General features: G+C 42.6%; 1 protein-coding gene across 1 annotated transcript in view; it reads right to left on the bottom strand.

The window, feature by feature from the left end:
* LOC128457347 (neural cell adhesion molecule 1) overlaps positions 1 to 24,031 on the bottom strand; it is a 47,814-nt gene that overhangs the window by 7,970 nt on the left and 15,813 nt on the right. Inside the window, exons 7-8 of the mRNA XM_053441997.1 lie at positions 13,894 to 14,018; positions 12,754 to 12,934 (exon numbers count right to left, since the gene is read on the bottom strand). Coding sequence (XP_053297972.1) covers positions 12,754 to 12,934; positions 13,894 to 14,018 — 306 coding nt within the window. The remainder of the gene's footprint in view (positions 1 to 12,753; positions 12,935 to 13,893; positions 14,019 to 24,031) is intronic.

Below are 24,031 nucleotides of genomic sequence, written 5' to 3'. Positions count from 1 at the left end.
AATTAAACACTTCAATGCTAATGCTAATGCCCTCTGACCATTAACATGTCAGATATGACAAATATGTCTTCAGTGGTTGGTTTTCGGGAATTTTGCGCTGGAGAAAAAAGCCTGAGATTCCCCACAGTAATTTGTCAAAGTCATTGTCTCCTAGAAGTTATGGTTATGAACCAGTTTATGGCCTTTGTGGTTTTGGGGTGGTTGCAAATGAGTAGTTTATAAAAAGTAATTTGTGGGAAATGGGCTGGTTACATCATCGGCAAAGTATGTGAGAAACAATATATTCATAGACACTGGTGGTGAAACTGCTTAGGTGGTTTATCAAGTCATTTTTCAAGTTATTTTATGATGATTGATTTATTTCTTGAAAAATTAAATGTCCGATTTAACATTCTGAGCTAATTCCCTTTGTGAAAGTCTTGCGAACATCCCCTTTCTTACCCATGATGCTCAGGGGCAGACGACTGGAATAAACAGAACAATTACCCACCAAGAAACGTAGCACAGAAAAAAACCACTTGATTGTTTCTTTGACATTACCAGATGTCATGTGGCTCATTATCCAGCTTTTCACTTCAGATAGTTCAAAATCAATTTCCCTCTCAGCTGCTCCCAGAAAACACGAAGGCTGAACTGGTTTATCCGAGCAGCTGCTTATCTCCTTTTTTTAATTTCCACTTTTAGGGCAAAGTGCAAATGCAGGTTATTTTCCTCACACGCGCATTATTCTACATAAACAAACGCACATTGCAGTTTTATTGTCAGGGTGGAGTAAACAGGATTTGGGCTCCATGGCGGTTTCAGGCTTTGCGGCTTTGCATTTCCAGAACGGCGTCTTTAGCGCTCATCGCTCGTTCTGCCATGTGATGAGATTATTTATAAATCCAGACTGATAACAGGTCGACAGATTTCCATCTCGGCGTGTGAGCTGAATGTGCAACAAACAAACAAACAAACAAAAACCAGATCTATAGGATGTTTTGGTAACCTGGGTCAGGGTCTGAATTTCTATGAATGGTTCATTACAGTCGATGAGAAACATGTTGACGTCAGATTTGACATCGAATGGAGTCGAAACACAAGCTACTTACCGAAATACTTCAAACAGGAAGTAGACAATGACTCACAGAGCTCAATGTAAGTGCATTAAAATGTGACCCTGACAAAAAATGGAGTCAGAATCATCATAGAATCATCTCAGTAGAAGAAGCAGTAATATGTTTGCAACACGTCTGTGTCAGATTCATTAATGTTCTTTACATACTTTGGTTTTTGTTGTTGCTACTTGCACATGAGAAACCCCATTACATCAAATCATGGTTGATCTAATAAAGGTTATATACCCATAGTCTCTATTTAAAGATGGACACCACCTCCTCCAGGTTAGCAACTGGGACAGGGACCAAACTCAAATGTCAAAGTACACGTCGGTTATGTTCTTCTAAAAGATTGATTGATTAAATAAATGAGCTTTAAAATATTCATATCTCGTGCATTTCTGTGTTGAACCCGACCTCAGGTTATTTACATCCCCACCATCAATTTTTCATTGGTCCCGTTCATGTGACATATTTACCACCGACATAAAACTCCCCGACTTTACAAGTTGACAAGCAGCGCCTGAACGCACCATTACACATGTGACTGACACGGACCCACAATCCTCTGGGGCTCTGAGGTGAGCACAGCGAGCGTGGCCCTTTTTAAAACCACGTGGTTGCAGGATTTCACGATGAGCGATAACGATTATTTTTTGTTTGTGTTTACCTCTCTTGAAATGACAGATTCATTTTTGAAGTGAACACGCAGCCCACGGTCGGTCGAGACGTTTCATTTCAATTCAACGTTTTTGTTTCAACGCAGTCCTTCACTTTCCCTTGATGGCTGTAATCAGAGCAGCAGGAGGAGAGGGGCCGGCCGGGTGTATTTATACTCGGGTGACGAGAGTGAAGCAGTCAACACTTGTTTTTTTTCCCTCTGCCCGTTGCTTCATTTGCATTTTAACAGGCACAATAAATCATGTGGCGTGTTTTCAGGGCTCTGGGGGGGGGTGTGGGGGGGGTGGCTGGTGTCGAGGGTTGTTGTCACCGAGTGCTCGCTGAGAGAGAACGCACAAATCTATGTGTCAGGATGGACTACACAAACATTTCTCTTTACAGGCCTGTCAGGCACAGTACTGAGCACCCCCACCCACCCCCCTCTCCCTCCCCACCCCCCCCCCCCCCCCCCCCCCCCCCCACTGGAGTGCTGATAACAGGGCGCATGTGATAAGCCTCAATTTCACTGGGAAACCACACAATCCCAGGAAAATCAATAAGCGGTTACTGTCCAGGCTGCACAGACGATCTGCCACATTCAGACGGGGGGGGGGGGGGGGGGCACGTTGATGAAAGACCTTCATATTGGCAGTTAATTTACATTTCATTAGAACCTGAGGGATGCGTTCAAACAGCCGCTGTTGACTAAGATGCACGAGATAAACTAAACGCATGCAGACTTTCAGTTCACCTCTCAAAATCCACCTGATCCGTTGATGGCTCGATTTAAATTTTTTACCGGACCAATATTTGTCATTTGTTTTCATTCTCATTACGTAAATCGGGATTTTAAATATGTTTAATATGTCAGATTGAACTTGAGGGAGAGGTGATGAATCTGCTCATCAGGCTGCAGGAGGAGAGTTGAAGGTGTTTGAGCACAGAGACGCAAAAACATAGATTCTAGGTACAATGATGATGGTTCCTCATTTTACATCCTCATTGTTTGTTTAAGGTAAAAGTACTGCATGCTTAGTATAATTGTGCATTAACATGTGCATTGAATTCTTATCCTTTTCACCACCACCTAAAAACAGTCTAATCCTTTGCTATCCTATCTGATTAACTCATTTTAGATGGTTAACATCTGCAAATCTATGTATTTTTCCACTATTTCCATACTGTTCCTTTTTCTTTGGGCATTGCATTAAAGTGTCATCAGTAATCCCCCATGTGTGCGTCAGCGCTCGGCCACAGTGTGGCGCTGCTCCACCAATAAAGTCCACAGCCTTCAGCTTGTTGTTCTGCACGAGGAAGCAGGAGAGATGCTCACAACTGACTCCGGCTCTGACTGATTAAGATCTCTGTGGAGTCTTCATGCAGGAGGAAGCGTGTGTTTGTGGTGTGTGTAGTGTGTGTTTGTGTGTGTGTGTTTGTGTAGTGTGTGTAGTGCTGCAGACACTTAAATGAATATTTCAGTTACTAGAGAGGCAACAGGCATTGAAAACTGATGTGTACACTGGCCTGGAAAATATATATATATACTGCCAACTCATTTTCATAGAGCATGAGGGGTGAAAAGCAGAAGCATTAGGAAAATGTTTTGCTTATAGTTTTGATATATTGATATACTGAATTTAATAGGCAGTGAGACGATAGTGAGCCGGAGATGATAATGACACTTTTCCTGATTGACGCCTTTTGATTCAGTCAGAATTAGAACTTGAAATGTGATCATTTGAAAAACAAGCTCAACATTAATTAGTGAAGTTGTGGAAAATGACAAAGATAAAGGAACCAAGAGAGAGAGGAGGAACATTAGTAGATTATAGATCTAAAACAATTTGTCTCTTAATTTCCTAAATTTCTGCTGATTCGATTGTAACTTCTATCTGAGTGTAAAATATCTCCCAAGAGACTTTGAGACGTCGCTGTGCATCTCATTTATCTCATTTATCTCATCCAGCTGACAGACTAAAACACGTTGCAGCTCCTCTGATGCTCTGCATGCAGGGGGGGGGGGGCGGGGGGGTGGACTGCACCATTCACCTCGGGGGGGGGGGGGGGGGGGAGGAGAGGAATATTCTGTTTATATGCAACGCAGGTCTGATGCAAACATTTATACGAAGCTCCTGATTAGTAGAAATGAAAAGCACTTAGTTCTGATCAGCAGCGGCATTACCCACTGAGCACTGATGAACACCGGGGCTGGGGGGGGGGGGGGGGGATGACAAAGAGCACCTCGGGGGGGTTGTAAACTCTTATTATCTGTGTGACGGAGCCTAGTGGAGATGGAGCGGCGCTGCCAGAGGTAATAAAGCGAAGGAATACGAGTCTGGCTTCTGATCCCGGCCCGGGAAATAAGGAAGGTTAGAAGGTCACGGCTGAGAGATGAGAACTGCACAGAAGAAACTATCACAAGGGGGAAATATATATATATTTATATATCTACGGGTACTTTATCTTTGTCTGTCTCTTCACTCCCGTTTGGGTAAACAGGTTATTCTACCTTCAGGTGAGGTCGAGGTAGGAGAGCGAGTTGCAGGGTGCTTCCACATCCTGGGCCACGTGCAGAGAGCCTCTCCAGCTTCCTCCACCTCGGCCCCGGCTCTGAAGGGCCCCTCAAAGTTTACACATCAGCCTGAGGGACCTTTGACATCTGCTTATTTGGAAGTGAAGTGCACTTTGCATCCACGCTTCGAATGGGACCCTGTGAGTTTTGTGCTCTTCAAGTAGACAACATCTCCGGTAACTGGCAACAAGTACAACAGACCCTCGTTGTATTTCAGCAGGTCGGTGAAATTCAAGAGCGGCCCTCGGAGTAAACATCTGCACCGAGCCGCTCGGAGAAACTCTGTGATTCTAAATAAAGTCGTATTGAGTGGTTTAAAAACACATCATGTTTGGTGCTTGGCCTTTAAATTAATCTAAAGTATCGATCACATGATGTTTTCATCACCAATAAAAAGAGAGATAACACCATCTGTCTTATTTATGGAAATGTATCAGTGCTTTATTGATTCTGGCAGATCGAAGTGATCATGTCTGAATGAAGGTGACGTGAGGCTGAGCGTTGCCTTTCTGTAGCCTTGTTCCTTTAATGTCATACTGCATCCTGCCAGTAGAGGGTATACTTGTGGTGTTTTTTGAAGGTCGACTTCAAACAATGACTTTTGTTGTTCGTGTTTTGAGGAGTTTTAGTCATGACATTTAAAATCATCAAATGTTGTTTCTGTTTATGATTAAACAATATCTACATTGATTTCACCCTTTCTTGTTTCATGTTAGCTCATCCGCTAGCTTCGCTCAGGAAGCTTTCACTGACAAGTTGCTGCTCTGATGTTTAACTAGTTGCATATTATTAATTCCAGGAGCCAGAAAGCAGCTGCAGTTTCTAAAGAGATGTTTTAACACTGTGGAGAGAAACTACCACTTTTAACTGAGGACGATGGGATCAGGGAGGCTGAGGGGGCTGCAGCAGCCCCTACTGGTCAGTGGCTGTAACTGCAACTCAAAAGTTTGGTTTTCATATTCTAGCGTTAGATTATAGAAGCATGAAAGTAGGAGTAGTAACATCTTTAAAGTGTAATATTAGTTAATTCTCAGCCCCTCTGATATGACTAGAGTTTAGATTTCAGTTTTAAAAGAAATAGTTCACGTGCTGCAGAATTGCAAAGCCTCTTCTCGATAGACTCTGTTCACCATTTGCTGGGTTTTCTCCTCCGAACGCAACCTGCATCTTCTTCTTCAGTTCGGCTGTGGCCAGGATTCTAACCTTCTAATCAGCGTTTGGTGTGATCGGTGGTGTGATGCAACACTGAATGCAGAATACAGACCCTGTGTGAACGCTGCAGAGGAAAGACAGACGCTAAACTTTGCCTTCAGGAGTCCGTGCAGGAAAACAGCTAAAAGCTTCAGGAAGCCATTACGTTCATGAAAAAAAGAAAGACATTTTATTTCAACCCTACAATGGTTACATGGAAATACACTGATATGTACTTACAAAAATGTCTCAGAGGATTAAAATAAACTTCACATAATTGAAAATGAATTATTTTGTAGTTGTTTTTAAACAGCTGTTGCACGTCAGCGTTGTTTTGTTTTTTTCTTTAGACATTTCTCTGCTTCCAGGTAAAAAGAGAAAACAATGAACCGTCAAAATAAGAGCGGACTTCTTGTGTTTTTTCTCAGTGTGAAAAGAGTTTGTACACGTTCACAAAAACATGATGAGTTTCTCTGCACAACCCTCGGACCTCTCTCTTCTGACAAGGCGGTTACATAACAACGTGTTTGAACGTGAGCATAATGTGTAATATTGACAAGTAATAAAGTCTCCTGAAAAAAACGAGTACTCGGACCATAATCAATACTACATTTCTCTGCAAATGTTTTCCTCTCTGTGCATCTTTGTCCAGCAGGATTTCTCAAGCTTTGTCTGTCTCCCCCCCCCCCCTCCCAAAAAAAAACAACACAAAAAACTTAATCAAACAGAAATTAGGCACGGCATTTGCACTCAACACTTGAGTTACCACATTCATAATGCTCGACTGGGGGAAGTTGGAAGCAGCTGCATATTAAGCACATTCATGAACACCGGATCATGCCTGGTGTCGGCTCTCATGCACTCGTCATGCTCGTGTGTCTTTTCCGTGACATGAGATCAGAATGGCGTGTGTCTGTTTGTTAGGCAATAAATTCCAAAATAAAAGTCTCTTTGCGATTGCCGTTCCTGGTGAGGACTCCGTGGACACGTGATTAAACGGTGTCGGGTAATTCTTTTTTGATTTTTATCTCCCCTCTTGAGATCACATTAAGGCATTATGAATGTGCTAACTGTATCTAAAACAAAGCAGCAACACTCTGTTCACACTGTATCTCAGAGGAAGCACCCATGTCCGTCGTGTGACGACGACAAAACCCTTGAAAACGTGTCCCTCTCTGGATCTATTCATTGTGTAGACATGAAAAAATACACAAAATTATATGAAAACTAATATTAACAGAGTCTAAACCCCCAGAAATCGAGAACAATGCAAGTACTGAGCACCCTGTAATAACATCATGAAACCAATATCGCGACTCTGTTTTCCAAGGACGCTGGAAGGAGGGGTGCTGAGGGGGCTGCAGCAGCCTCTACAGGCCAGGGGCTGTAACTACAAGGCAAAACCTCTAAGGACTCAAATCAATAAGAGATTATTTTAACGGTAGCATAGTAGTAAGCCTAAGAATTTCAATTAAATGTTTTTGTTTGTGCCGTCTGGACTTGCTAATCCAGCAGTGGTTGACCCGTTAAGGCTAAAAACATAAATGGTTATTGTCTCTGGGAGCTTGAGTTCCAGATGTTGCACCAATTGCTTCTGGGTGTCCTCTATAGAAACAAATCATGGTACATCAATGTTTATATTTGATTTCAGAACATTCTGTCTATTTTCTGTTCGCTAAATGTAGAATGTGGGGCAGATAATATTATGTGAGCTGAGAGGATCACAGACTTTAGTGGCCGCCTTTGTGTAAAATCTCCTAAAACTGGTATAAAATGTTGCGGGCCATTCAAATTAAAAGTAAAAATCAGTGAATGCATTATATAGACTTTCTCTCAGCACCCCTCAACTCTGAGTCCCCTCCAGCGTCCCTGTCTCCATCGTTGTTTTAATCTTGCGTGTGGCTGCACAAGGGTCAAAAGGCATAGAAAGCAAAGGGGTCCGGGCCCAAAGATTTCACCGGCTCAGACTATCCTCTCTCTCCTTCAACAGAACCAGTTTATGAGAGCCAGTGCACAGTGAGCATGGACAGCAGGAGAGCCGCCAGACTGGACGTCACACACTGGCAACCGAGGGTCGCTGAGGTCATCGATCAACATTACACACGTACATACATTTGTTGAGTGAGAGGCACATCAATAAGGTGTGACAAGAAAAAACCAAAAATAATACCAAAGGCACAAACAGAGAAAGGAATTTGTGTGTATGACAATGTCATGGTCCACAGGTGCCCAAGAAGATCACACATGAAGACAGGAAGAGGACGAGGAGGAAGGAGGAGGCAGGAGAAAAGAGGGGAAAGAGGGAGAGAGATAGAAAAACAGGTCAGAAACACAGAAATACAAGTCTGAAAAGGCTTCTAGAGACTCAACCGAGGAATACAGAAACAAAGGAAATCCAAGTTTAGAGGATCAAAGCAAAAAAGAAAGTCGTAGCATGTTAGTAGCACGGCGAATGACACACGGTGCGATGGCAGGCATGGGTGGGAGGTCACAGACATGAAGGTAATGGGGGATGACAGGAGAAAGGAGGACGTTTCTTCAGACACACACGTTTCATGTGAACGAGGTGGAGCTCGGAATCAGTCATGGCTCAGTTGAGAGAAAGATGAAAACCTGGATGCTGGAGCACATCCACACGAGTCAAGCTATTCTCTCTGGTTGGTAATGACCAGTGGTGTAATGAAAGGTCGATGCAAGTGCGTGCTTCCTTGCCACCGACGTGTAAACCTGATCCGAAGGCCTCATTAACTCTCCCACCGGCTCATTACCGCGGACACAGTCGAACTTTTAAGATTCTGTTATGTGAGGTTCTTTCTGGAAGCTGGAGCCAAAGCCCGGAATACCGACTTGTACAAGAAAATGTATAATTTCAATTTCCAATTAGCGGCTCCCCAATAAGCCTGTGGAGTAATGACGCCGCTGCAGCATCAGATACTGACCTGCTGTAGCATCACAGAGACGTGTTTATACAGAGGAATTAGTTGTTTTATTTGTAAAATACTTTCTGCAACTTTGCAGACACACTCATCAGAGACTCTTCCTCATTACGCTTATCAAACTGTAATCTGAGCGTCATTATAGTTCTATCAAAACACAAAGCACACAGCGATTGGCTAAAAAGACACACGTTGAATAAAGATCAGGTCCAAAGAGATTAGAGGAGATTTGTTTAACGAGTGTGGCAGCAGTTTTATGGTTTCTAGAGAGGAAGTTATCATTTCTTCATTTGTAGAAGAACCAATATTCCCAGTGGAGACACTTCTTCAGCTGCTGGTACACCACTGGTCATGACAGGGAGAACGCAAAACCATGCAAAAACCACACAGCCAAAACAGAAGCTGGTTATGAAGGGGGGTCAAGTCAATGACATGGATGATCTCATGTTATTCTGAAAAAAAACTGCAGAAGTTAATGGCTGTTTTTTTTCAGTCGTTTTTTAATCCAACGTCAACCTTAGCTGGGGAGATTTGGATGGATCAGTTCTCGACACCTGCCACGTGTCTGTCTCACGTTTACTTTGACCGATTCTGTTTGCAAAGATAATTATGATGTTTGTCAATTATGATGTTTGCCCCCCCCCCCCCCTCCGACAGCTGGGCAGCATTTATACTTTATGCAAGTCTGAGCAGTGTAAAGGCTGCACAGCCTGAATCTGCAGGGGGAAGCCGAGCCAATTGAAATAAAGGTTTTGGACACATTAGATTCAACTGATCTTATTTTTCTAAGTAGCTTAAAGCAACACTATGCAACATTTTCACCTTAAAATAGGTTTATTTCCCATTTTTCTTGCACTGTTACTGAGCTGGTACGATCTGACTGATAACTGAAGCTTCAATTTGTGGGAATCAGGTCCTGCAAGTTGAAGAGTTGAACTGTAGAGCGGTTAAAAAGACTCAGGAGTCATTAAAAAACAGCGTTAATATCCAATATTCAGCAGGAGACTTTTAAAATATAAAGAATTCTAATGAGAGTTTGGTGGGTTTGTTCCCTTCGGGTTCAGGAAGCCGGGGATCATGGGCAATATCTATCGTTCAGTGAGCGGGGCTTTACAACCAGAGAGTTACATGGTGTTGCTTTAACACTGTTAAACACTGAGACTCTCAAATGCTTTCAATTCACTTTGATCGATATGTTTCTGCTGCCTGAGCAAGTATTTGGAAAAATGAAAAAGAGGAAAACAAGCAGACGGATTGAAACTCAGCCTCGAAATCAACGCTGCATTCACAACGTGCTTCACGGAGCCAATTGGGCGGATCGGAGCCGGTATGATTGTTTACAACAGAGCAGCTGTTTTCGGCCGACGTTACCGAAAACAGCTGTGGAACCTCAAATCAAATGCAGATGTTGGAGCTAAAAATAAACCTCAGCAATTTCCCAGGTGCATCGAAGTGTGGAGAAAAACAACAAACGGCAGCAACTTGGAAGAAATGTCTAAAAAAAAAGAAATACTGAATCAGAAAAACACTAAATGAAAGTGTTTATGGGAATCAAAGGAGGACTGACTTGGACGAAGCTCATGTGAACTTCAGCTCTGGTTAAATTATGAGTGATCCAAACCTCCCACTGCTATGTGGCTGTGGCCCAGCAAGCGAAAACAGAAAGTAACTGGTTTCTTTATGGGCCATGCACTGGCAGCCGATGCCCTTTTTTTAAGGGTCTCCAGTAAACAACAGACACAATTAATCCAGCTGGAAGTGGCACCATGCAGAGAGAGTACGGGCTGCGTCCCCGCCGAACCAGACCACACACACGCACACGCACACACACACACACACACACACACACACACACACACACACACACACACACAAACACACACACAGTGCATGTTGTGGTCGGCCAGACCCCTGAACCGTGAAACCCCAATAAAACCAGGCGGTGGAAGAGAAAGATAGAGTCAGAGATGATAGAAATAAAAAACAATGAAAGAAAACAATGAGTGAGTCAAACCGGGAGTTACAAAAATGCAATTTGTAAAGTTAACTACTAAACTTTTAACTGAATACTAAATCTGCCTTTTTACTATAAATTAACTTTGAAATTTAAAAAACTTAAGTGATTAAATCCTTATTAAACTATCTGTTTCATTAAATTTTCAGGAAAATGTGAGAAGTAGGGGTCACTTCTTTTTCTTCTGTGGAGTCGCCCTCTAATGGTCATTTGTGAGAATACAGCTTTCAGGAATTGGCTTCACTTTCCAGAGCCAGAAGCTGAAGATGTTTTTCTGTATTTGTCTCTTATTGTCAACAGGAAGTCAGATTGTGTTTGTCTGGTTCTTCCGAGGCGTCTCTGTGGCTCTTATCCCCAAACCACTCAGGTTTTAAATATTTAGTAACAAGTAAAAAAAAAAAAAACACATGTACTTTCCTTTTCTTAAAAAGGCGACAACTAATCTTTGGCAAACAGCTGGGTGCTGCAGTGTTTAGCATGAATTATTCAAACAGGAGTAAAGAGAGCTGTTTTTTTGTTGAGGACTATTTTCAGCTGCAGATTAGTTTTGGGATTTAGGGCTATTATCATGGAATTGTGAGAATTACCAGCTTCATTTATTTTTCTGTCGTTTTTCTCTCAGTTACTGTAACTGCAGTTTATTCTAGGGTTTCCGAGCCCTGGAAACACACATGTGATGAACTTGTTGAGCAAACGAGCCTTTCTGAAATTTATAAAACTTTTATCCGACACATGCAGATATGAAATATGTACTTTTCTCAGGCATATGCAACTGTTCATGGTCTTTAAATGATCGGTCAGTGCTTTGCTTTAAAGATGTAAAATAAAGTAAACAACATGTTATTCCACTTGTATTAAATAATAATTCATCCATATTTGTTGTGTCTGACATTCAGGAGACTTATTTTATGTATTTAAGTCCTTTTACAGATTATTTTATGTTCACTTGATTTGAAAGGAAACACGGTGGAAAGCGATTGAGATCTCGTTTGTTCAGAAACTGAAGGTGAAGATTGGAGGAGAGGGGAACACTTTATATATTAAAGCACACTTGTTCATTATTACACGTCCTGCCAGGTGCTGGAGAATAAAAAGCCCCAGTGGTTCTGTTTTGATTTCGTTTCACTACCAGTACTTTATTCTTAACTAAAAGAAAATTAAACCTCCTGAGTGCTCCATTATTAAAGGAGACTCTTGTACCGACTTTGTACTTCTACCACTGAGTGGGAATAAAGCATCTCAATAGAAGTCCACCTTTTGTCCAAGATGTAACTCTTCAGTGAAGAAGACGAGGTGTTGATTGTTGAAGGCCTGAGCTTCAATGGACTGAGTGTGAAGTGTCAAGAGGAAGCTACAAAAGAATAAATAACCTGTTTTGATTAATAAGAGCAAACTAGCAGTGAATTAGTTATGAGCAAGACCTCACTTTAGAAAATATTCTGAGTTATAAAGATATTAGAGTTTTTTGGACTTACTAGCAGTTGTTGTTTTGTCTTTTGTTAGTGTAAATATATATTTATTAAGTGTATTCAAAGATTCTACATTATCAGGCCCATACAAAGTAGCATGGTTTTCCAATATATATCATGTGCAGCGATTTCCAAACTGACTATCAATAACAAGTTATTAGGAGTTTATTCTCTGATTTAATGTCCTAGGGGTTGACGAACATAGTTGTGCAGAATACAACATTAATAAGCAACTAGTTCATGGTAAAAAACGAAAATAAGAAGTGTTACAGAGGAAAGACAGGATGAGACAGAGAGAAACCCCCTATGCCTTAATGGATTTTAAAAGAGAGATGATTCCACCTCTTTTCCATGGGTCTGGTATAATGGGACGGGGAGGCAGCCCAAGTTAAAACGTGTACCTCACACACAGCAACAGAACCAAGACGGACCGTGACCACCCGAGGAGTGTTTGGTGTCAACTGGACCAAATGCTCCGGGTCTGACTGGTTTCTGCTCTGACTGGACCTGGAGCAGTGGGAACAGTGGAAATCCAATGAGTCTGCACTGCTTCTGTGTCACATCTATCATCTGAGGGCTTTTTTACAGTCCTGGGGGGGTGCATCATGTCGTTCCACTCAGTTTCCCACTGCACTGTCCAGTAAGAGCAGAGCACCAGTCCCACGAACCAGAGACAGACGACCCACGTCAGACCCTGGAGCCGCTAATCTGTGAATCATCACCCAGTACAAGCCTCTCTGGTCACGGTGGGAGTCTCTGCTCACTGTGGCTGATGTGTGCAGGTTGCTCAGGGTGGGATGATGGGAGTTCGTACCTGGGACGGTGGTGGGCTCTGTGGAGGTTCTGTAGGCCAGGGTGGCGGGCTCGGACTTGCCCTGCTGGTTCTCGGCCACCACGTGCACCTCGTACTCTGTGTTCCAGTCCAGTCCGCTCAGCACCACGTACTCGCTGCCGTTAGGGAGGCGGATCTCGGGTTTCCAGTCGGACGCTTGTCTCTGAGGGAAGGGACGGACATTAAATCTTGGTCACAAAGTGAGATTGGGGTCATTCAAACGGAAGCAGAGTCATATTTCAAGAGTGACCCCATTTCTCAAGCTGTTTTCCCGAGATAAAAGAATACAACATAGTTTACAGCGTAATTTAAAGTTCCTCGTGTTTCACCAGAGGCTTTGTAGCATCCATCTATGACAAGGAAGAAACTATGTAATGTTTATAGAAGACGCCAGTTTTCTAGTAACTAATATAAATTTGAGTAACTTTGACTGATTGTGCAATAATCTCCGATATCGTATTAGGGAGAGATATGGTTCATTTGGCTCAAATCTAAATCGGTGAAACTATTTTGGGGTTAAACACAACTTCAGTGCTTCATATGAAGGAATCAATATCACTATAATTTCATTCTTTGCATTTTCTGCCACCCCCAACAACTCCAGAGCTGAAATCCACACTAAGTGCAGAGTATTTCTAGAAACACAACATGACAGTTAAAGTCGTTAAAAGCTGCACATTGTTTCCATGCCGAGGTTCACTGGGGACAAAGCGTTCCCCCGACAGAAACGAGGTTTGTGTCTTTGTGTGTAAATCGGACACAGTGTGTCTGTATTCACTGGGGAGGAGCCAGTGTGTAATCGCGACTCGCCGGTTGGTCCGCGGACACTAATCCTCTCTGTTGACATCGTCCCCGGTGGAAACTATTCCTCTCAAATTGGTACGAGAGGGAAAATAAAGCAAAGTAAAAACTTTACTGTTGTTCAGAAGTAAGAGTCAGTCGGGGATTCGAAGGGGGGGGGGGCAAATTGTAAAGGGAACTGAAACTCATGCAAGGTGCCTTAATGTGCTCTGGAGTTGTTCACAGCTACTTTTATGACCCACGTTGCTTTTATGAAATATGGTGAGAAGAAAACAACATTGCAAAGTGGAACCAGGTCACCTCCTTGCCGGGGATACTCACAGCCTTGTATCGGACCAGGTAGTGTTTGATGGGCAAACCGCCGTCGTCCTGTTTGATCCAGTTGACCTTCAGGGAATTGCCCCTGTTCTGGACCTTGACCTCTAGTATGGGAGCACTGGGTTCCCCTACACAGGACAAAACCAAGAAGTCAGAGTGAGGAGACATTAAAGCAGATGTTGCAACACGACATGTGTTTGCAGTCTAACCCTCTGACCTGTCCAACCTTCCTCCTGTGTCCTCAGGATCCACTAGAACCCTTTATTTTCCAATCTGTAACAAGCGGAGCCAGCGGAGGACAGAGCAGATGTGGAGGTGGCCTCACTCACCGTGTGATAGAAGAGTTTCCTTTGCCTCCACGTGGTTTCTCGCGAAGCCATTAAGGGATAAGAACACAAGCGTCTCAAATCCAAAGCCGAGTCGTCTCCAGCGCAGCGTGTGCGACCACATGTTGACTGATCACCCCCCCCCTCCCCGTGATAATATAGAATAATAATAATATACCAGTTCATGTTCTCGTCGACTAACAGCATGTTTATGGGATAAATATTTCCACGTTTGGCTTTTCAAGCGATGTTCCACCCACATCTGTCTTTGGATCATCAATCTCTCGCCACCTGCAGGGTTGAGCGGTGGCTGGAACTGGTTTAGAGTTTCAAGGACTCAGATGCAAGTCGTGCGTTCGGCTGCAAATATAAATGTTTGCAAAAGTCTGAAGAAAGAAATGGACGACGGAGAAGCTGCGAGAGGAGAAATCTGATCTTATAAATCTGATCTACTTATGTCTCTTCTAACGTCTAGATGTGATCTGTGTAATGTCCCCTCACGTGGACCTTTGGTGGTCGTGTGAATCACGACCGTTTCATCTGCAGAGGAAACTTGGAAATGCTGCGATGTTGTTGAAGGAAAATAGAAAAAGCAGGTCAGGGTTGATGAATGGCTCTGAAACGTGTTTGACTTTGACGTTGGAGATGGATGTTTGTTCCAAACAGCGGTTTCCCTTTGACCACAGTTGTGTTCCAGCTCCAATTTGACTCTGACAGATGAAGAAACTGTCAAATTAGAGGAGACGTGTGAGGCCTTTTCCAGTTTTTCTCCTGGGTCCAAAAGTTGTTGTTATTCATTTAAAGGTCTGCAAAGTAAAGGGAGCTTGTTTATGGTGTTTTATCAGATCAGCTCATCAACGAGCTCCTCGAGCGTGAGAGGGTATCTGATAACCAAAGACAGATTCTGGGTGGACCCCTCCTTTAAGGGCAGCTCGGACGAGGAGGGCGGGGGGGGGGGGGGGGGGCGGTGCGGCTCACTGGCTGAGGTGGAGTTCTCCTTGAGGCCCCTCATTATCTGCTCTGTCCTCCTGAGTAATGGCTGCCGGGTCGCTGGATAATGAGCTCGCAGGCCTTGATTGGACGTGTTACTCTATTACTTTTAATAACATTTACACAGTCGGGTGGGAGGGAGATCCTGGGCGTTTTGTGTGTTTGTGTAGAGATGTTGTACTTTGCAGCCGCTGAACACACAGGAAGGGAGGACGTCCAGGCCACACTCATCAATTATGTACAAACACAGTTAGCCTTGGTATCTGGTTATTAAACTGATAATCTCCTGAATTTGCAAACAATCTAAACAGCCCCACGAGCAGGAACTACACTTTATTCTGTGTCTCATATAACTACCTCCGCCAAAAAGTGTCAGTTTGTGTTTGTTGGTTGGTTTGCAGGATAACACAAAAACTACTTCACGGATTCCCACGGAACTTGGTGGAAGGATGTGGAATGAGTCCGGGAAGAAGACTTTATCTTTTGGTGCAGATCCAGATCCAGATTTCTTTAAATTGTTTATTTTCCCTTGATTTCTCAGAGAATAATTCATGGATCTGGATGAAGGAAATCAGGTCTGTTTAGAGGACTGATATTTATGAGTATGTTTGATGGAGATCCAAAAATAAATAGAGATCCAGAGAATTTTAAAATGTTGGTGCTGTTGAATGGGCGTTGGCGGAGGTTTGCACAAAGTAAAGACAGGAGGTTCACACGGATGATTATTCCAGAATCAATATTTAACATTTTAAACATCAGTGTCAGTGCTTGTGATGAATTAAATGAATATGCATGAAGGCACTTTGTTTCCCGTCAGAGCCGACTGTCTGAAACCTGCACCACTAGACTGGTGAGGGGATGTGGGGTGGAGGGGGAAGGGGGGGGTGAGCATGACAGATGCTGGAAGTGAAGAAACCAGTTAGTAAGAGCAGCAGTAACACGGTGGCACGTTTAGCTTTGGTTATCCACACAGCGTCATTCTGGGTTAGGTGAGTTTTGTTCTGAGGGGCAGAGCAGAGACAGGGAAGGTTAGAGTGAGACGCTCCAACATGCAGGCTGCAGAGGGGAGGGGGGGGGACACACACACACAAACACACGTGTGGCGCGACGTCACGTGACCTCACACTGGGACACGCGTGAAGGAGGCGTGGTTCCACACGAAGCCCAAATCTGATAAACCCCCTCATCTTCCAGCTTACATTGAGAAACAGGTTAGAATCAGGTCGATCGTGTCCGGTTAGACTACCATGCAGTATTTATACCAGGATTAATCATAGTGAGGAAAGAAGATGAATAATGTCAGAGTCAAATCTCTATTATTATGCAATGCATCACACAGTTCAGCTTTAGATCCTTAAATCATGACAGAAGCAACTGTCATTGATTCAAAAGAGACCTGGAAACTAAGGTGACAAAGGGTTTGTATGAAAGAGACTTGGGACAAAATTAAAATAAAGTAAATACAAATAAAAAAAGTAAAAGTAATAATAGTTTAAATAATAATTTATAGAAAAAAATCACATTTCAAAATGTGAGTCCGACCAATTCCGGGTTCACCACAGAATTCAAGGCAGTTTCTCGGATTTCCGATAATTTCATCATCCGATCCTTTCCCATGTTCTATAATATATTGAATTCTATAAGCACTGTTGCTTATAGTTAATTAAAAGCTTTCAACACAGTATTTAAATGTTGTATGTACAGTATTTGTGAGAACAGGAGAACCGAGTCAAGGTGACAGCAGAGACAGACACATGCAGACAGGACCAACGTTCCCATCGAGGAACGGCCGAACAATGAGAGAGAAGAAGGATGCAACGTGAAACAGGAAGTCGACTTGCATGCTGCAGTGATGTCATGCTGTGAGTCCGATCAGTATAAAACCACTGGGAGCTCCGGCTCAATAACAACAAGGAGCTGTGCTGTGAGAACTCGTGCAGTGCGGTGCAGTTTTCAGTCAGTGGCACTTTGTAAAAACAGATCCTGTGATGTGCGAGTGGGATTTATAACAAAAGGATAAATCACAAAAAGAAGCTTCAGATCAGCTGGTTGGACAAAGTCAAATCTGTAAAAACTGTATTTAATCATTCTAATGATAACTGGGGGAGGATTTTGGCAGAATTTAGAAAGAACGAAAGAAAAAGGCACATTAGGGAATAAAACATAAAAATGACGGGGTGATTAAAATGGAACTAAATTGAAATCATGTCCAATCAATTGAAATTAGCACAGATGGACTCGAATCAGGCGAATTAACACTTGTGTCAATCAGATTATGCTTTTATTTTGTCTTATAGATGAAAAAGGGGGTTTGTGTATTTTCTGAATGCACGTTAATATCTTTAAGAGATGGAATGTGTGAGCCCAATTAGAATGAAATGTCTGCATGACTCAGCAATTCACAAGTAATCGTGTTGAGCCTCACAGTAAAATAAGTTTAGTGAGTCCAATTATAATGAAATGAGCAATTATAAATAAGATAATATTAGACTGCATTGTTCATGATGTCGAGTTTTTCTTATATAATTGATGCAGTTTAAATCTGTAACAAGGCACTAGGAAGGAAAGAGTCTTGCATTTACACTATAATGGTCTATAATGGTCATAATGGTCTACAATGGTCTATAATGGGAAATGGGCAAAGGCATCACTGGTGAGATGAAGGAGAAAGTCTCCAGATGACTGGAGGAGCTGGAACATGTTCACTAAATGCTTTGAGGTGGATGAGAAAATGGCCAAATGAAAAAAAAAAGTGAAAGTGTTTTTAACGTCTCGTCTAAAAAAAGATCTAATTTAGTAAAAAAAAAAAAGTTTTCTACGTGATCGCTGCTGAACTAAAAAACTAAACAAACGAAAAGAACCAGTTACCTTCTGTTGGCCGGCGAAGACGACATCGTCAGCACCATGCAAGAGCCACATGACAAAGTCACATGATGCGCACGCACGTGATTGGTTCAAAGGAAAATATAGGAGAAGAGGGAGGTGGGGGGGGTATGGGGAGAAGTGGGGTAGGAGGAGGAGGGGGGGGGAAGTATATGGGAAACATACAAAACATTTTTGAAATGATGAAAACATGTCAAACACAATGAACAAAAACAAATGTTAAAAGACAAAATGACACAAAAAGGAACATAAACAACAAAAGGAACAGAAAATACACAAATTGATTTTAAAACAGATTTCTATAAATACACATAAGAAATTATGAAGCGGTTGCAGACTCAGTTTTGGTTGTTTTTGTCGTAGGTTAGTGATTTTTACAACACAACCAAAAACTGTGCAGCCAGAGAGTTTCCTCATCCCTTCCACACGACCCACAATATTTCCCACACAGGAACTTTAATGCCCAATTTGAATTTAAACAAAAGTCTAAAATAATTGGAAGCAAACAGGGAAATCAGGGTGAGAGGAGGAGTGGAGGCAACTCTGCAGCTTTTAGAAGCAACAACAACACAAACACATGAGACACATCAGGAGAAACAGGGTCTGCTTCCGATGACGCACTAAAAGCCTTCTGAGTGATGCATTTAGCAGAATAACACACAGAGCATCAGCTGGACGATGGGCAACAGCTTCCTCGGAGAGTCGGACTCTGAGGTTTTCATCTGACAAATGTTTTCAAAGGGTTTGGATGCAGTTAGGAAAACTCCAAGAGCATCCGGCTCCCGTACAGAGCACCAGTTAAAAGCAGCAGCAGCGATACACACGTGGCAGTTTCCTCCGGTGACCACAAAAACACAAAGCAGCTTCTTTTTCTGCACGTTTGTGTGAATTACAAAATTGGCTGAGGTGTCATCAATAACCATATCACTGGTTGTTTTCCACCAGACGATCATGAAACACCAGCGGGGGGGTTTGTTAAGTGTTGCTGATTGTTTACTCTTCTCTGACCTGGAGGGTTTTCAGAGGTCACAGCTTATCTAATGAGGTAAAGCACGAGTGGCTATGTCTCGGTTCTATCAACCTGAGGCTTCTCGAGGAGATTCAGAACCAGTGGACAGAACCAGCACACACAGACTCTGTAGGTGGTGGGTAGATGGGGGGGAGGAGTTGTATTCCGAGGTGGTACCGGGCTCCTTTGAACAGCGATGCATTTAAGGCACCTGTCAAAAAGGCTTAGGAATGAAGCTCTAGGTTCAGATCGATAGAGTTAAGGCTGATTTTCTAACCAGTCAATGTTTATGATTCCAGGCGCTTCTGCCCAGTGTAAAATCCAATATGCTCACTGCAAAGGTTTTACCCTGGAGGTGAGATTTTCACACGGAAAAAATACATCTGATGTTGTGTTTTGGGGGATTTTCATTTTAGTGAAGCTGTGGAGACGACACTTTCTCATTCTCATCTATCTCAGGTTGGAGTTTCCAGTTGGATTTACCAGTTGGACACTTGTTAAACTTGGAAAAATGCTAATTTCTGTGAAATGATATGAAATTATTCTCGTCAAAATACATATTTCATGAAAGTCTTCTCTGAAAATAGCATTTAAATGTACAAAATGCATTTTCTGTGGGCTGGAACATTTTGTAAATAACAGGTCTCTCGTAGTTTTTGGACAAATTCATCATAATAAATAAAATACGATAAATAGATATTAAAACCCGTCTAACAAAGTATGAATTGGTTGTAATTATCTGTGAATAGAATATAGGGCTGCAGGATTATTACCATAATGCTCATCCTGGTTATTTTGACCAATGTGGAGACTATGATTATTTATGATGATTATTAATTTGTTTTAAGGGCAAAATATATTTTTTCTGCACACTCACATTTAAATAACAGACCCTGCACTTTAAACGTCATGCTACATTTCTGCTAAAGCACCAACCTGTGTGTGGGCATCAGAGTTAGTATGCAATCCAAAATTAATTTTACCACAATCAGAGGCGTCTATTCTGTGATTTGGATATTAACGAACAAGCACGTTGGGTTAATCAAATCTCACCCACACAACTATCACTAGGATCAGAGAGTTAGGAGGCCGGACGTCGCGTCCTCGGCAAAAGTTAGTGAAATCAAAATCTATCGATGTTAGCGAATCTAACAACAAGCTGCCGACTCATCGAGCTCTACGGAGGAGGTGTGATTCCTCCTGTGAACATCTACATGTGAGGCCAAGCAGGTGAGAGAGAGAGAGGTGAGGAGAGAGAGAGAGAGAGTCACACTGCACACTGCTGGACTGGCAAATACTCACTACGGGCCAGACTGGTGGCAGTGGTAGTGGGAGGAACCGCTGAGGAAACTGAAAGGATGAAAACACGGGTGAGAGGAGCCGGAGATTCTCCTCGACATGAGCAGCTCTGTGTCCGGTCACTTGTGTTTAGTTTTTTTATTCTGTCTCCTGTGGGAACATAACTCTGGGATACAACTGCTCGGCTTGTTCTATCACCTTTAAAAAGGGAATGTCCCCGTAACAGTAGATGTATTGATTCTATTATCATGTTGTCTGCTAAGTTTATTTAATATGTTCTGTTTATTATGTGGATTAATGTCCGATAATCTTGTATTCAGTCCTATTAAAACACACTGGATACTGTATGTTGCAGGAATTATACATTACACATAAGGAAAATATCCCCTGCAGAGAAAATGTCAAACTTTAAAACCCATTAAGGATCAGAGACATTTCTTTTAAACTTCTGGGAATAGCTTTGTTTCAGATATTGCTTCTTATTATTAAACCCAGTTGTTTTTTCTCTGCTCATGCACTTTCATCCCATAATAATAGAAAGATAGATTTAGAGAGCTACACTGCAGCGGCCCTTGACCGAGGCCCTGGAAGCCGCACTGTGACTTTCCACTTAATGGAGTGTTCAGCGTGTGGCTGCGTTCAGAGCTCTGCACCTCGACTTATACGTGTCAGCGTGAAAACAGCTCTGCAGACAACACAACACGAATTGAGACGCAGCAAATGATCCAGAGTCTCTCAGGGTTTATTCACAGGATCCTGAGCTGTTTCTTTATTTGATCAGCTGTGATTTAACAGTATTATGCTTAGTGTTAGATCTGGGTCCTTCCATACTTATACTTTTTCACTAATTCAAGGGCTGCATGTGGACGTCAACTCTGAAGGCTTCTTCAAACGTGTCTAACGAACACGTACACTCATTACAGACCAACAAAGCATCCGACCGGTGGATCCTCTTTAGCTCATCCTATTCTCAGATTCATCGTGTGCCACTGATGAAGCTAACAATGCTACAGCAGCTAAACTGATGCAAAGAGGAAATCCTCTGCAGATGAGACTGCCTCACTCGGTAGATGAAGCCCTCGTAAACAAAGTCCCCTGATGGATGTGGCTCCTGAAAGTGGGACACAACGTGCGTACTCTGGATCTGAATCCAAACTCTGTGACCTGCTCCACTCTGTCCATATTTATGAAGCCTAAAATAAAGAGGAATCAGAGCCCTGGGGGGTTTTAGCAGCAACACACAGTAAACTAACTTCTCTCGAGTTGCAGTTCCTCACCACCTGCTTCCAGATAGAAACTGTGAAGGTATCCGTTTTTCTCCTGTGACCTCGGAGACACAACTGTCCTCACGTCTAATTAAGTCTAATCTGGAAATAAAAGCAGTCCAGGAGCTCATATCGCAGCAATAGAAAGCCTGAATATTTAAACCTTAAGCTTCCACACTCTTTTATATCCGATGCTTTTAACATTACCGCCAGAAAGTATCCTTATTGCCCATGAATTTGGTTCGTTAATATGACTGTATTCTTCCCCGGTTATCTTTTAATACGGTCCCTTTTCTTTGAAGAGGTTTTCTAACAGTCTGAGGCTGAGCAGCTGCAGAGCACAAGTCCAATATGTCTTATAAGAGAGGAAAGAGAGAGACGCCAAAATAAAAACGTTACCGGCGAGAGCAGCACCGAGAGTAACTCTCCCGCCAGAGGCTGCATGTCACATCAATCTATCACAACACAACAACAACAAACCTGAACGCACATTAACGCAAAGGAATGCACCGCCATCTGGAAAACTAGTACAACAGGTCGTGAATGAGAACTGGGAAAAACCATATCTATGGGGCGAGGGGGGGGGGGAGGATTCCTGTGGAGCTTTTTCCGTGGAGGACGTGACAGAGATTTACATTATTATGAAAGCATGTTTCCTTCCATCGCTTAAAAGGAAGTATTTAAAATGTATTTAACGGTAAAATAAAAAGCAGATTCATTTCATGGAGATGGAACCGAGTGCAGAATGGGGAAATAAAACAAACACAAGACGTCGGGGGGGGAGGGGGAGAGGGGGGAGAAAATAAACTTACTTGTGAAAGAATAGCCTGAGAGGTCTGATGGAATAGAGAGCAGATGGAAAAACCATGATGACAAAACAAATGACAGACAGAAAGAGAAAAAGCAGTGAAATGAGAAATGTGAACCATGAGAGAGGGCAGCTCTGTGCTGCCACCTCCTCTAACACACTCTGCTGTTGTGTCCTGTTTGACTTCTCTATCTGCTCCTAACTCTCCACTCTGATAATCCCCCGGGACACTTTAAACTATTTTAAATAAGAAATGTATTTCAAAAAAGAATGTGACTTTTAAAATGGCTCCACGCTTCAGATAAGACGTCGTTCAGGATGGATTCTGTGTTTTCTTTCTCCCGGGCTGCCAATCCCCCCCCCCACCCCCCCCCCCCCCACCCCCCCGCTGTGCTACTCTAATGTAATACGCCACATTAAATGATAATCTAAGCTTCATTCCATTTCTGTAAATGATACTTTAAGTAAAGTTTGAGCTGAACCTCACATAAGTTGAACTACTCTAAAGTGAATAAACACACACTTTTCCTGTGAGAGTGACTCGACTCGAACGTTCAGCTTCGGGGATTCAGACAAACTGAGCAGGAGGCTGAGAGGAGCTGATTCTACAGAAGCACAGGGCGGGGGGGGGGGGGTGCGGCACAGATAGAAGCAAAAACACAGAGGCGACTACAAACTAAAAGGAAGATTTATTAATGATGCTGAATAAAAATAGGCCTGTTGTCTTCTAAGAGTATTCTGGGTGAACTAGAAAACTGGAATGGTTCGAAGGATAATTCTGGTTTATTGCGACAAGAGTCACATCTTCTTTGTTTCCCTGTTACATCATAACATGGAATTATAACAAATTCATTTAGATGCGCTGTTAAAAAAGATACTAAAAGAATCAGAGACCAAAGTAAAACACTCGAATAATTATAGTTGTCGACAGCTGTCTCAATTACAAACATTTCAGTCGAGCTCACGTTGGTTTACTCCACAATTAAAGAGGTTTAAATAATCCAGATAAACTAATAGCTCCTTTTAAAACCTGTCTTATAATCTTAGAAAACGTCTTTGAAGTAATAACAGCACGACTCTAAAAGTAAGAAGCAGAATTATCCTTTAATCCGAGTTCCTCATCAATATTGAGACGAGCACAGTTTGATGCTGTGCTGACATTTCAAATATATCTTATGTCAGTAATGTCTTCTTATTACAAGTGCGACTAACATTAGGTTTGTTTCTCGACCGTGTAAAGCGAGTAGGACTCTCTCTCTCTCTGTTCCATTTATCCACAGCCCTCTCCCTGCCTCCTCTAATCAGCTGACAGTCGGGTGTTTACAGTAATCCAATCAGACCCGGCCGTTATCTCAATTAGCCAATCACGCCGCTGCTGTCAAACTTTAAATCTGCTCTCCTATCTCGCTGTCAGCTGTCATTTCAGTGAAGTGCGGCGACCCCCCCCCCCCCCCCCGATGACTTCCAGTCTCCATATATACACCACACTGTGCTATTCCAGCCCTATCATAGAAAACAATGTGCTATGAAACATATGGAGCAGCAGCTGCAGCCATCCTGT

This window comes from Pleuronectes platessa, chromosome 15 (genome assembly GCF_947347685.1).
Source record: "Pleuronectes platessa chromosome 15, fPlePla1.1, whole genome shotgun sequence".
In the NCBI taxonomy this organism is placed as follows: Eukaryota; Metazoa; Chordata; class Actinopteri; order Pleuronectiformes; family Pleuronectidae; genus Pleuronectes; species Pleuronectes platessa.
This window is presented reverse-complemented; position numbering and strand designations above follow the sequence as displayed.